General features: G+C 36.9%; 1 protein-coding gene across 1 annotated transcript in view; it reads left to right on the top strand.

Moving 5' to 3' along the window:
• Positions 1–14,946, top strand: part of EPHA8 (EPH receptor A8) — a 144,174-nt gene that overhangs the window by 1,099 nt on the left and 128,129 nt on the right. The window contains exon 2 of the mRNA XM_067472836.1: positions 14,191–14,255. Within this exon, the coding sequence (XP_067328937.1) occupies positions 14,191–14,255 (65 nt within the window). The remainder of the gene's footprint in view (positions 1–14,190; positions 14,256–14,946) is intronic.

Below are 14,946 nucleotides of genomic sequence, written 5' to 3'. Positions count from 1 at the left end.
TAGTAGCAATAATATAATAATGTAGAATCCTAGAGTTGGAAGGGATCCCAAAGGCTATCCGGTCCAGCCCCTTAAATTATTATTATTATTATTATTATTATATAATAGTAATAACATATAATAATAATGAATCCTAGAGTTGGAAGGGATCCCAAAGGCCATCCAGTCCAGCCCCTTATATTTATTATTACTATTATTATTATATTTATTATTATAATTATAATTATATAACAATAATATTGTATATTATATATAACAATATGTATATTATATATAACAATAATAATTATATAACAATAATATAATAATATAGAATCCTAGACTTGGAAGGGATCCCAAAGGCCATCCAGTCCAGCCCCTTATATTATTATTATTATTATTATTATTATTATATAACAATAAATAGTAATAATAGGAGAATCCTAGACTTGGAAGGGATCCCAAAGGTCATCCAGCCCAGCCCCTTTTATTATTATTATTATTATTATTACTACTATATTATTATTATTATTATTATTATTATTACATTATCATTTCATTATATATTTTTATTATTATATAACAATACTAGTAATAAATATAATAATATAGAATCCTAGAGTTGGAAGGGACCCCAAAGGCCAACTGGTTTAGCCCCTTATTATTATTATTATTATTATTACATTATTATCGCATTATTCTTACAATGTTATTGCATTATTATTACTACTACTATATTATTATGACCATATTATTATTGCATTATTATTATTATAACCATATTATTACATTATATTATTATTATAACTATATTGTTATTACATTATTATCATTGCATTATTATGACTTTATTATTATTATTATTATTATTATTATTATTCTACTGACCCATAAACACAGTATGTCACAGCAAATGAGATCTCTCTGCTGGATTTCGTATCACAAAATCACAAGTCGAACACTTCCCAAGCGTCTAGGACTGTGTGATGTATTTTCGAATGATATTATTATTATTAGTGCATTATTATTATTATTACATTGCTATTATTACTTTACTGACACAAAAACACAGTATGTCACAGCAAACGAGAGATCTCTATGCTGGATTTTGTATCACAAAATCACAAGTCGAACACTTCCTGAGTGGATAGGACACTGTGATGTATTTTCGAATGATATTATTATTATTATTATTATTATTATTATTATTATTATTATTATTATTACATTATTATTTTACCATGCACCCAGGTCCACAGTTCAGCCAGTTAACCCTTTCACAATGAGGAAATTGGTTTCCATATGGAAGGGGGTCCCAACAAAGGTTGGCTTGATGGCACATTCCATCCTGTTTAAAGATTTCAGCAGGGATCCCATCAGGTCCGCTGGCTTTGTTATTTTGAGACCATCTTTCAATGTCTTTCCCTGTCCACCAACACTCCGTTTTCCATCCTTGAGTTGTGAGTTTAGTAACTGCTTTGGGAGAGGGTGATCTTTCGGCATTCGAACAACGTGGTATTTGATCCATTTTTTTCAAATTTCGTTGCATAGCTTCCAGTCCCAGGAAGATGGCCGTCCAGGAAGGAAACAGACTTGCCATCTCAGCCCTAGATTATTATTCATATTATTTTACTGGCACAAAAACACAGTATGACAAAGCAAATGAGGGATATATGCTGGATTTCATATTATTATTATTATTATTATTATTATTATTCTACTGACACATAAACACAGTATGTCACAGCAAACGAGAGATCTATACGCTGGATTTCGTATCACAAAATCACAAGCTGAACACTTCCCAAGCGGTTAGGACAGTGTGATGTATTTTCGAATGATATTATTATTATTATTATTATTATTACATTATTATTATTATTATTATTATTATTATTATTATTATTATTCTACTGACACAAAAACACAGTATGTCACAGCAAACGAGAGATCTATACGCTGGATTTCGTATCACAAAATCACAAATCGAACACTTCCCAAGCGGATAGGACAGTGTGATGTATTTTCGAATGATATTATTATTATTATTAATATTAATATTATTATTCTTATTATTCTTATTATTAGTGCATTATTATTATTATTACATTGCTATTATTACTTTACTGACACAAAAACACAGTATGTCACGGCAAATGAGAGATCTATGTGCTGGATTTCGTATCACAAAATCACAAGTCGAACACTTCCCAAGCGGTTAGGACAGTGTGATGTATTTTCGAATGATATTATTATTATTATTATTATTATTATTATTATTATTATTATTACATTATTATTTTACCATGCACCCAGGTCCACAGTTCAGCCAGTTAACCCTTTCACAATGAGGAAATTGGTTTCCATATGGAAGGGGGTCCCAACAAAAGTTGGCTTGATGGCACATTCCATCCTGTTTAAAGATTTCAGCAGGGATCCCATCAGGTCCACTGGCTTTGTTATTTTGAGACCATCTTTCAATGTCTTTCCCTGTCCACCAACACTCCGTTTTCCATCCTGTTTAAAGATTTCAGCAGGGATCCCATCAGGTCCGCTGGCTTTGTTATTTGGAGACCATCTTTCAATGTCTTTCCCTGTCCACCAACACTCCGTTTTCCATCCTTGAGTTGTGAGTTTAGTAACTGCTTTGGGAGAGGGTGATCTTTGGGCATTCGAGCAACGTGGCATTTGATCCCATTTTTTTTTTCAAGATTCGTTGCATAGGTTCCAGTTCCAGGAAGTAAACAGACTTGCCATCTCAGCCCTAGATTATTATTCATATTATTTTACTGGCACAAAAACACAGTATGACACAGCAAATGAGAGATATATGCTGGATTTCATATTATTATTATTATTATTATTATTATTATTATTATTTATTATCCAGAAGGAGATTCCAAATGGCTATGTGTCTATTATTATTATTATTATTATTATTATTATTATTATTATTATTTACCTCATTTTCTCTCCACAAGGAGACTCAAAGTGGCTTATGTATCTGTTTTTAGGATTAGACTAGACTATCATTATTATTACTATTTGAAACACAACAAGATTAGTACACGGCAAACAAGATCATTATGGTGGTTGTTGTGTTGGATCACACATCGGATACTTCCCAAGTGTCTAGGACTATATAATGTATCAGCGAATAATGTATGCAGATCCAAGTAGGGTGGCCTTTTGCAGCCAACAGGTGGTAATTTTGTCAACAATGATTGTTTTTAAGTCCAGGCCAAGGTCTTGAGGCACTGCACCCAGTGTGCCCATCACCACTGGGACCCCCTTGACTGTCTTGTGCCAGTTCGATCTTTAAATCCTCGTATCATGAAGCTTTTCCAGTTGTTTCTCTTCAATACTGCCATTATTATGTTATTATTCCTATTATATTATTCCTATTATTCCTATTATATTATACTATTATTACTATACTATATTATATTATTGTATTATTATTACTATAACTATGATTATTATATTATAATTCCCATTATATATCCCTATTATTACTATATTATGATTGCATCATTGTCACTACTATTACTATTGTTATTACTATTTTTATAATATTATATTATTACTACTACTATTATACGATTACTATGACCTCTGAAAATGGGGTTTATAGCATTCTCTCCATCCCCAGAGGTTGAGAGGTCTCTTCGCCTAACTCCTTATCTAATGTTGCAGTTTCTGGCTCCCCTGACCTCTGAAAATGGGGTTTATAGCATTCTCTCCATCCCCAGAGGTTGAGAGGTCTCTTCGCCTAACTCCTTATCTAATGTTGCAGTTTCTGGCTCCCCGACCTCTGAAAATGGGGTTTATAGCATTCTCTCCATCCCCAGAGGTTGAGAGGTCTCTTCGCCTAACTCCTTATCTAATGTTGCAGTTTCTGGCTCCTCCGACCTCTGAAAATGGTGTTTATATATCTGTCAAATGATGTCCAGGTTGGGAGAAAGGACCCTTGTCTGTTTCAGGCAAGTGTGAATGCTGCCATTGCCTACTTTGATTAGTATTGAATGGCCTTGCAGCTTCAAAGCTTGGCTGCTTCCTGGCCGGGGGAAATCCTTTGTTGGGAAGTATTAGCTGACCCAGATTGTTTCCTGTCTGGAATTCCCTTGTTTTCTGAGTGTTGCTCTTTACTTACTGGGTTGCAGTGAATTTTCCGGGCTGCCTGGCCATGTTCCAGAAGCATTCTCTCCTGATGTTTCGCCCACATCTATGGCAGGCATCCTCAGAGGTCTGTTGGAAACTAGGAAATGGCACAATGCTTGGTGGTCCCTATGTAGACTTGTCCACACTTGTCCACAGCTGCATGGTATACGGTAGGCTTCTGCAGAGATGAGAGGCTTTGAAGCTGCAAGGCCATTCAATGCTAATCAAGGTAGCCAATGACAACATTCCCACTTGCCTCCAACAGACAAGAGTTCTTTCTCCCACCCTGGACATCATTCTATAGATATATATATAAACACTCCACATGCCTAGTTTCCAACAGACTTCCCAACCTCTGAGCATGCCTGCTATAGATGTGGGCAAAACGTCAGGAGAGAATGCTTCTCGAACATGGCCAGGCAGCCGGAAAACTCAGCGCAACCCAATCATTATGATTGTTGTTGTCGCTGTGGCCCAGTCTGTATATATGTGCTTTGTGTGCGAATATATTTGTATAGATGTGTGTTTGCGTTGATATATGTGGTTTTGCGCATGCGCTGTAGCATCTTTTTGCTTTTTTGGCTTTTTGAGTCCCTTCCGCTGTGTTTTTATGAGTGATGGTCGCTCGTTGGCTTGAGAGGTGTCTTGTGTCCAAATTTAGTGTCAATTCGTCCTTCCCTCCCTCTTTCTCTCATTCTTTCCCTCCTTCCTTTGCTTCCTCTTTCCTCCCTTCCCTTATTTCCTTATCTCCTTCCTTCCTTCCTTCCTTCCTTCCTTCCTTCCTTCCTTCCTTCCTTCCTTCTTTCCTTCCCTCTTTCTTGCTTTCTTGCTTTCTTGCTTTTTTGCTTCTCTACCTCTTTCTCTCCCTCCCTCCCTTTTTCTTTCTTTCTTTCTCTTCTTTCTTTCTTTCTTTCTTTCTTTCTTTCTTTCTTTCTTTCTTTTCTTCCCTCCCTCTTTCTCTTCTTTCTTCCTTCTCTACCTCTTTCCTTCTTTCTTTCTCTTCTTTCTTCCTTCTCTACCTCTTTCCTTCCTTCCATCCCTCTCTCCTTCCCTTTTTCTTTCTTTCTTTCTTTCTTTCTTTCTTTCTTTCTTTTTTTCTTTCTTTCTTTCTTTATTTCCCTCCCCTTTTCTCTTCTTTCTTCCTTCTCTACCTCTTTCCTTCCTTCCATCCCTCTCTCCTTCCCTTTTTCTTTCTTTCTTTCTTTCTTTCTTTCTTTATTTATTTATTTATTTCCCTCCCCTTTTCTCTTCTTTCTTCCTTTTCTACCTCTTTCCTTTCTTGCTTCTCTCTTTCCTTCTCTTTCTTTCTTTCTTTCTTTCTTTCTTTCTTTCTTTCTTTTCTTCCCTCCCTCTTTCTCTTCTTTCTTCCTTCTCTACCTCTTTCCTTCTTTCTTTCTCTTCTTTCTTCCTTCTCTACCTCTTTCCTTCCATCCATCCCTCTCTCCTTCCCTCTTTCTTTCTTTCTTTCTTTCTTTCTTTCTTTCTTTCTTTCCCTCCCTCTTTCTCTTCCTTCTTCCTTCTCTACCTTTTTCCTTCAATCCATCTGTCCTTCTCTCTCTCTCTCTCTCTCTCTTTCTTTCTTTCTTTCCCTCCCTCTTTCTCTTCTTTCTTCCTTCTCTTCCTTTTCCCTTCCTTCCATCTTTCCTTCTCTCTTTCCCTCCCTCCCTCCCTCTTTCTTTCTTTCTTTCTTTCTTTCTTTCTTTCCTTCCCTCCCTCTTTCTCTTCTTTCTTCCTTCTCTACCTCTTTCCTTCCATCCATCCCTCTCTCCTTCCTTCCTTCTTTCTTTCTTTCTTTCTTTCTTTCTTTCTTTCTTTCTTTCTTTCTTTCTTTCTTTCCCTCCCTCTTTCTCTTCCTTCTTCCTTCTCTACCTTTTTCCTTCAATCCATCTGTCCTTCTCTCTCTCTCTCTCTCTTTCTTTCTTTCTTTCCCTCCCTCTTTCTCTTCTTTCTTCCTTCTCTACCTCTTTCCTTCCTTCCTTCCTTCCTTCCTTCCTTCCTTCCTTCCTTCCCTCTTTCTTTCTTTCTTTCTCTTCTCTTTTTGTCATTTCACCCATGTACATTTGTAATAAAGGATGCAGAGGACCTCCGAGCAGAGGCAAACTCGGCAAATCCCGTAATTAACTGGAGAAATTGGTTAATTAATTTTAGAAATTAAGCAATTAAAGGGAATGCTGAAGGAGTGGAATGCAGAGCAGAGAGATAAACTCTAGCCACATGCAAGCAGGGAGAGGCCATAACAGTGACAGAGAAACGAGCCTCTAATTTTTCCCTAAATAAAATAATTACAAAGCTTCCGAGATTCGGATTACGAGTCGGAATGGGACCCCTTTGAAACCTAAAAAATTCCTAAAAATCGGTAGATGAAAAAATATTTCTAAAACTTTGCAGGGTCACCGCCCTGGTTATGCTGTCTCGTTGTACAAAAATTCACGAGCATAGCTCTTGTAATTTTAAAAAAATTACTCGTAAAATCTTTTTAAAAATTCTAAAATTGGGTAGATGACCGAAACCTTCTGAAACTTTGCAGGCTTAAAGGTGTACATGTTGTCTAAACGTTAGGGCTTGGCGGTTTCGTTCGTTAATTTCGTAATTCGTTATTGATTCGTATTTAAATTAGCTTATGATCCGATATTGAGCCATGCAGGAGCAACTAAAAATCGAAACGAATTTTTCAATTTATTTCGTAATTGTTTTGTAATTGGTTTGAAATCGTTTCGAAATCGTTTCGTTATTATTTCCGTATGTCTGGTGCAAGTTTTATAGTTGTTGTTTGTTTTATCAGTGATAAAAAAATAAATTATCACACCAACAGTCAACAACAGAGGGAGAGGGAAGCTTCAGAAGTTCCCCCTGTCCCATTTGGAGGGTTTTTTAGCGTATTGCGCAATCGCGTCCGCCATTAATGAATCAATTCGAAATTTACGAAATTTCGTAAATAACGAAAAAATTTTAAAGAAAAATTCGGAATTCTTTTAAAAAACGAAACGCAATGGACCCCCTAAAAACGAAACGAGTTTAGAAACAAATTTTTCCGTTGTTACCCAGCCCTACTAAACGTGTGTCGAGTTTCAGCCTGATAGCCATACGGATGACAGAGGAATAAGCCTCGAAAATTTTCCCCATGACTGCGGACTAAACAATTACGAAATTTTGAAGATTCGGATTAGGACTCGATATGGGACACTTCCGAATTTTTTTTAAAAAATCCTAAAATTGAGTAGATGACCAAAACCTTCTGAAACTTTGCAGGCTTAAAGGTGTACATGTTGTCTAAACGTGTGTCGTGTTTCAGCCTGATAGCCATTCGAATGACAGAGGAATAAGCCTCAAAAATTTCCCCATTACTGCTGATGAAACAATTACGAAGTTTTGAAGATTCAAATTAAGAATCAAAATGGGACACCTCCGAATTTTAAAAAAAATCCTAAAATTGGGTAGATGATCGAAACCTTCTGAAACTTTGCAGGCTTAAAGGTGTACATGTTGTCTAAATGTGTGTCAAGTTTCAGCCTGATAGCCATTGAAATGACAGAGGAATAAGCCTCGAAAAATTTTCCCCATTACTGCTGATGAAACAATTACGAAGTTTTGAAGATTCGAATTATGAGTTGAAATGGGACACCTCTGATTTTTTTAAAAAAATCCTAAAATTGGGTAGATGACCCAAACCTTCTGAAACTTTCCAGGCTTAAAGGTGTACATGTTGTCTAAACGTGTGTCGAGTTTCAGCCATACAAATGACAGAGGAATAAGCCTCGAAAATTTTCCCCAGTACTGCTGACGAAGCAATTACGAAGTTTTGAAGATTCGAATTAAGACTCGAAATGGGACACCTCCGAATTTTTTTAAAAATCCTAAAATTGGGTAGATGACTGAAACCTTCTGAAACTTTGCAGGCGTAAAGGTGTACATGTTGTCTAAACGTGTGTCGAGTTTCAGCCTGATAGCCATACGAATGACAGAGGAATAAGCCTCGAAAATTTTCCCCATTACTGCTGACGAAACAATTACGAAGTTTTGAAGATTCGAATTACGAGTTGAAATGGGACACCTCCGAATTTTTAAAAAAATCCTAAAATTGGGTAGATGACCAAAACCTTCTGAAACTTTGCAGGCTTAAAGGTGTACATGTTGTCTAAACGTGTGTCGATTTTCAGCCTGATCGCCATATGAATGACAGAGGAATAAGCCTCAAAAGTTTTCCCCATTATTGTTGATGAAACAATTACGAAGTTTTGAAGATTCGAATTAGGAGTTGAAATGGGACACCTCTGAATTTTTTTAAAAAATCCTAAAATTGGGTAGATGACCGAAACCTTCTGAAACTTTGCAGGCTTAAAGGTGTACATGTTGTCTAACCGTGTGACGAGTTTCAGCCATACAAATGACAGAGGAATAAGCCTTGAAAATTTTCCCCATTACTGCTGACGAAACAATTACGAAGTTTTGAAGATTCGAATTACGAGTAGAAATGGGACACCTCTGAATTTAAAAAAAATCCTAAAATTGGGTAGATGACCGAAACCTTCTGAAACTTTGCAGGCTTAAAGGTGTACATGTTGTCTAAACGTGTGTCGAGTTTCAGCCTGATAGCCATTGAAATGACAGAGGAATAAGCATTGAAAATTTTCCCCATTGCTGCGGATGAAACAATTACGAAGTTTTGAAGATTCGAATTACGAGTTGAAATGGGACACCTCCAATTTTTTTAAAAAAATCCTAAAATTGGGTAGATGACCGAAACCTTCTGAAACTTTGCAGGCTTAAAGGTGTACATGTTGTCTAAACGTGTGTCGAGTTTCATCCATACAAATGACAGAGGAACAAGCCTCGAAAATTTTCCCCATTACTGCGGACGAAACAATTACGAAGTTTTGAAGATTCGAATTACGAGTTGAAATGGGACACCTCTGAATCTTTTTTAAAAATCCTATCCTTTCTTCCTTCTTTCTTTCCTTCTCTCTTTCCCTCCCTCTTTCTCTTTTTTCTTCCTTCTCTACCTTTTTCCTTCCTTCCTTCCATCTTTCTTTCTTTCTTTCTTTCTTTCTTTCTTTCTTTCTTTCTTTCTTTCTTTCACTCTCTCTTTCCCTTCTTTCTTCCTTCTATGCTTCTTTCCTTTCTTCCTTCTCTCTTTCCCTCTTTCTTTCTTTCCCTCTTTCTCTTCTTTCTTCCTTCTCTACCTTTTTCCTTCCTTCCATCTTTCCTTCTCTTTCTTTCTTTCTTTCTTTCTTTCTTTCTTTCTTTCTTTCCCTCTCTCTTTCTCTTCTTTCTTTCTTTCTTTCTTTCTTCTATACCTCTTTCCTTTCTTCCTTCTATCTTTCCTTCTCTCTTTCCCTCCCTCTTTCTTTTCTTCCTTCCTTCTATACCTCTTTCCTTTCTTCCTTCTCTCTTTGCTTCTCTCTTTCCTTCCTTCCTTCCTTCTTTCTTTCTTTCTTTCTTTCTTTTCTCTCCCTCTTTCTCTTCTTCCTTCCTTCTATACCTCTTTCTTTTCTTCCTTCTCTCTTTCCCTCCCTCTTTCTTTCTTTCTTTCTTTCTTTCTTTCTTTCTCTCTCCTGAAAATCAATTCCTGAAAATCAATAGATGACAAAAATGTTCTGAAACTTGGCAGGTTTGAAGGTATACACATCGCCTACAAGTGTGCAAAGTTTCAGACTGATAAAAATTACAGAGGAATGAACCTCGAAATTTTTCCCAATTTTCACTAACAAAACAATTATGAAGCCTTGGAGATTCGAATTATGAGTCGAAACAGGACATCTCCGAATCTTTAAAAAAATCCTTAAAATCAGTAGATGGATAAATCTTTCTGAAACTTTGCAAGATTGTTATGCTGCTTATGTTGTCTTGTTGTGCAGAAATTCAAGAAAATACTTCTTGTAGTTTTTTTTGGTAAAAAAAAACATATTTGTAAAAACTTTTTAAAATTTCCTGAAAATCAGTGGATGACTGAAACGTCCTGAAAATTGGCAGGCTTAAAGATGTCCATGTTGCTTACAAGTGTGCCAAGTTTCAGATGGATAGCCATAACGACAGAGAGACGAGCCCTGATAATTTTCCTCATTACCACTAATTACGAAGTTTTGAAGATTTGAATTACAAGTTGAAATGGGACATCTCTGAATCTTTTAAAAATTTCTAAAAATCAGTAGATAAATGAATATTTATGAAACTTTGAAGGACTGATGTGCTGCTTATGTTGTCTCATTGTGCAGAAATTCAAGAAAAATTTCCCCGTTACCACTAACGAAACAATTACGAAGGCTCGAAGATTTGAATTATGAGTTGAAATGGGACATCTTTGAATCTTTTAAAACTTTCTAAAAATCAGTAGATAAATGAATATTTCTGAAACTTTGCAGGACTGATGTGCTGCTTATGTTGTCTCATTGTACAGAAATTCAAGAAAATACCTCTTGTAGTGTTTTTTTTAGAAAAAAATGTAAAAAACTTTTAAAATTTCCTGAAAATCAGTGGATGACTGAAACATCCTGAAAATTGGCAGACTTAAAGATGTCCATGTTGCTTACAAGTGTGCCAAGTTTCAGATGGATAGCCATAAGAACGACAGAGAAACGAGCTCTGAAAATTTTCCTCATTACCGCTAACGAAACAATTACGAAGTTTCGAAGATTTGAATTACGAGTTGAAATGGGACATCTCTGAATCTTTTAAAATTTTCTAAAAATCAGTAGATAAATGAATATTTATGAAACTTTGCAGGACTGATGTGCTGCTTATGTTGTCTCATTGTGCAGAAATTCAAGGGGACACATCTTGTAGTGTTTTTAAAAAATATATGTAAAAACTTGTTTAAAATTCCTGAAAATCAGTGAATGATTGAAACATCCTGAAAACTGGCAGACTTAAAGATCTCCATGTTGCTTACAAGTTTGCTGAGTTTCAGATGGATAGCCATAACAATGACAGAGAGACGAGCCCTGAAAATTTTCCCCATTACCGCTAACGAAACAATTTTTATATATATATAGCTATTTTTCTCTCGTTTTTTTCTTTTTGTTTTTTTTCCTTTTTTTGTATACATAGATTTTTGAACTGTTGGTTGGGAGTGGGTGTTAATCTATTATTCCTACTTTTCTATCTTCTTTCAAATATTCCCCCTCTTTCTATGTAACTCTATAAAAGTTTAATAAAAATCATATATATAAAAAATCAATTACGAAGTTTCGAAGATTTGAATTACGAGTTGAAATGGGACATCTCTGAATCTTTTAAAAATTTCTAAAAATCAGTAGACAAATGAATATTTCTGAAACTTTGCAGGACTGATGTGCTGCTTATATTGTCTCATTGTGGGGAAATTCAAGGGGACACCTCTTGTAGTGTTTTTCTTTAAATCTTTTTTTAAATTCCCAAAAAATCAGTGGATGACCGAAACGTTCCAAAACTTGGCAGGCTTAAAGTGGTAAATATTGGCTACAAGTGTGCCAAGTTTCATCATGATAGCTGTAAAAATGACAGATAAACAAGCTTCAGAAAATAGGAAAAAAGGAATGACTGTGTGTGTGGCCAACCCTTAGCTTCACAAGACTGTCTTATGCTGGGATTTAGCGGCACAATCCGCCTAAGCTTCCCTTCCTCGTCTTTGAAGGATATCCCCATCTCCCCCTTCATCTGGCTCCATTCAGTTTGCAAAGGTCAAGAATGCACGGAAAGGAGTGGGAAGCTCAACGGAGGCCTATTTAGCTGCTGGGCTTTGGGAACGACCCAAGTGCTTCCGATGCGAAATGTTAACGGGTTCAATCGCGACGGCAAAAGCGTCGAGCGAAAAGCCAGCCCCGCATTCTCCCCTTCTCGCTCCGCTCCTGCTCTTTCCGATAAGAGGGAACGTGTGCCGAGATAACCATCAAAGCAACTTCAATTAACAAGCAATGTCGTGTCGGCAGAGAGACCCCCACTTCCGTTATTAAATGCCTTTGTAATTTTTCTTTTTTTTTGCAATTCTTCCGCCGCAGTTGCTGTTGCGTTCTGCATGCAGAAAATAGTCAGGGAGGCATAGAATTCATGCATGTACTTCAAATATCAATTTGGGGAGGGGGTTTCTCAACACCAGGCCTATATTTCAATGGAAGGGAGGCGTTCACTTCTATCCCTATTTTTATTTTTTGTATAGATCCAGGTATCGGGAATTCTTTGCTGTTTGTCAGCTAATCTGTATTGGTTGGCCCATAGGAAAGTCCAAATATCGCTAAGCACTCTTAAGTATTGGAATCTCAGGGCATTCGTGTTTTAGCCATATACGAAAGTCCAAATATCTCTAAGCACCCTTAAGTAGGGCTGGGCGGTTTCGTTCGTTAATTTCGTAATTCGTTATTAATTTGTTATTTTTTTTGATAACGAAGCGATATTGAACCATTCAGGAGCAACTAAAAATCGAAACGAATTTTTCAATTCGTTTTGTAATTAGGTTCTTGTGGGTTTTTTCGGGCTATAGAGCCATGTTCTAGAGGCATTTCTCTTGACGTTTCGTCTGCATCTATGGCAAGCATCCTCAGAGGTAGTGAGGTAGTTTCGTAATTGTTTCGTAATTGTTTCGTAATTTTTTCGAAATCGTTCCGAAACCGTTTCGTTATTATTTCCGCATGTCTGGGGCAAGTTTTATAGTTGTTGTTTGTTTAATCAGTGAAAAAAATATAATTATCACACCAACAGTCAACAACAGAGGGAGAGGGAAGCTTCAGAAGTTCCCCCTGTCCCATTTGGAGGTTTTTTTAGCGTATTGCGCGGCCGCGTCCGCCATTAACGAATCGATTTGTAATTGTTTCGTAATTGTTAATTTCGTAAATTTCGAACTTTTTTAAAGAAAAATTTCGGAATTCTTTTAAAAATCGAAACGCAAAAACCCCCTAAAAACGAATTGAGTTTAGAAACAAATGTTTCCGTGGTTGGACAGCCCTACTCTTAAGTATTGGAATCTCAGGGCATTCGTCTTTTAGCCATATAGGAAAGTCCAAACACCGCTAAGCACTCTTAAGTATTGGAATCTCAAGGCATTTGTCTTTTAGCTATATAGGAAAGTCCAAATATCGCTAAGCACTCTTAAATATTGGAATCTCAGGGCATTCGTCTTTTAGTTATATAGGAAAGTCCAAATATCGCTAAGCATTCTTAAGTATTGGAATCTCAGGGCATTCGTCTTTTAGTTATATAGGAAAGTCCAAATATCACTAAGCACTCTTAAGTATTGGAATCTCAGGGCATTTGTCTTTTAGCCATATAGGAAAGTCCAAATATCACAAAGCACTCTTAAGGATTGTAATCTCAGGGCATTCGTCTTTTAGCCATATAGGAAAGTCCAAATATTGCTAAGCACTCTTAAGTATTGGAATCTCAGGGCATTCGTCTTTTAGCCATATAGGAAAGTCCAAACATTGCTAAGCACTCTCAAGTATTGGAATCTCAGGGCATTTGTCTTTTAGCTATATAGGAAAGTCCAAATATCACAAAGCACTCTTAAGTATTGGAATCTCAGGGCATTTGTCTTTTAGCCATATAGGAAAGTCCAAACATTGCTAAACACTCTTAAAGATTGGAATCTCAGGGCATTCATGTTTTAGCCATATAGGAAAGTCCAAATATCGCTAAGCACTCTTAAGTATTGGAATCTCAGGGCATTAGTCTTTTAGTTATATAGGAAAGTCCAAACATCGCTAAGCACTCTTAAGTATTGGAATCTCAGGGCATTCGTCTTTTAGTTATATAGGAAAGTCCAAATATCACAAAGCACTCTTAAGTATTGGAATCTCAGGGCATTCGTCTTTTAGCCATATAGGAAAGTCCAAACATTGCTAAGCACTCTTAAGTATTGGAATCTCAGGGCATTCGTCTTTTAGCCATATAGGAAAGTCCAAATATCGCTAAGCACTCTTAAGTATTGGAATCTCAGGGCATTCATAGGAGAATGAGTATATAGTAGGGCTGTGGAAAATAGTTGTTCCTGCCTAAGTCTTAAGTGAATCTACACTGAGCACATAACGCAGTTCAAATGGATTCTGGCAATCTAACAGACCTTTTCTTTCTATGTTTTGGCAGTGAACTTGCTGGACACCTCCACAATTATTGGCGACTGGGGATGGCTCACCTATCCTTCGCATGGGGTAAGTATTTGGCTTGTGCAAAAAAAGTTTCGAAAATCGTAAGAAAATTGGAAGTTTTGTAAGTCGGAAGCCATATCTGAAGCGTTTGTGTGGCCCACAACAAATACTTTAGAATTGTGACTGACCACATACTTTTTTGTATGGTTAAGGTGGTCCCTGAACAAAGTGGTCCATGGTTGAAGTGGTCTCTGGTCCAGGGGTCCCTGGTCAAACTGGTCCCTGGTCAAGTGGTTCCTGGTCGAGTGGTTCCTGGTTATTTATTTATTTTTATTTATTTGCTTCATTTTTATACCGCATTTTCAGCCCTTAACAGGCAGGTTAAAGTAGTTCCTGATCAAAGTGGGCCATGGTCAAAGTGGTCCTTGGTCAAAGTGGTCCCTGGTCAAAGTGGTCTTTGGTCAAACTGGTCCCTGGTCAAACTGGTCCTTGGTCAAAGTGGTCCTTGGTCAAAGTGGTCCTTGGTCAAAGTGGTCCCTGGTCAAAGTGGTCCTTGGTCAAAGTGGTTCTTGGTCAAAGTGGTCCCTGGTCAAAGTGGTCTTTGGTCAAACTGGTCCCTGGTCAAACTGGTCCTTGGTCAAAGTGGTCCTTGGTCAAAGTGGTCCTTGGTCAAAGTGGTCCCTGGTCAAAGTGGTCCTTGGTCAAAGTGGTTCTTGGTCAAAGTGGTCCCTGGTCAAGTGGTTCCTGATTAAAG

This window comes from Anolis sagrei, chromosome 13, assembly GCF_037176765.1.
Source record: "Anolis sagrei isolate rAnoSag1 chromosome 13, rAnoSag1.mat, whole genome shotgun sequence".
NCBI classification, from domain to species: domain Eukaryota; kingdom Metazoa; phylum Chordata; class Lepidosauria; order Squamata; family Dactyloidae; genus Anolis; species Anolis sagrei.
This window is presented reverse-complemented; position numbering and strand designations above follow the sequence as displayed.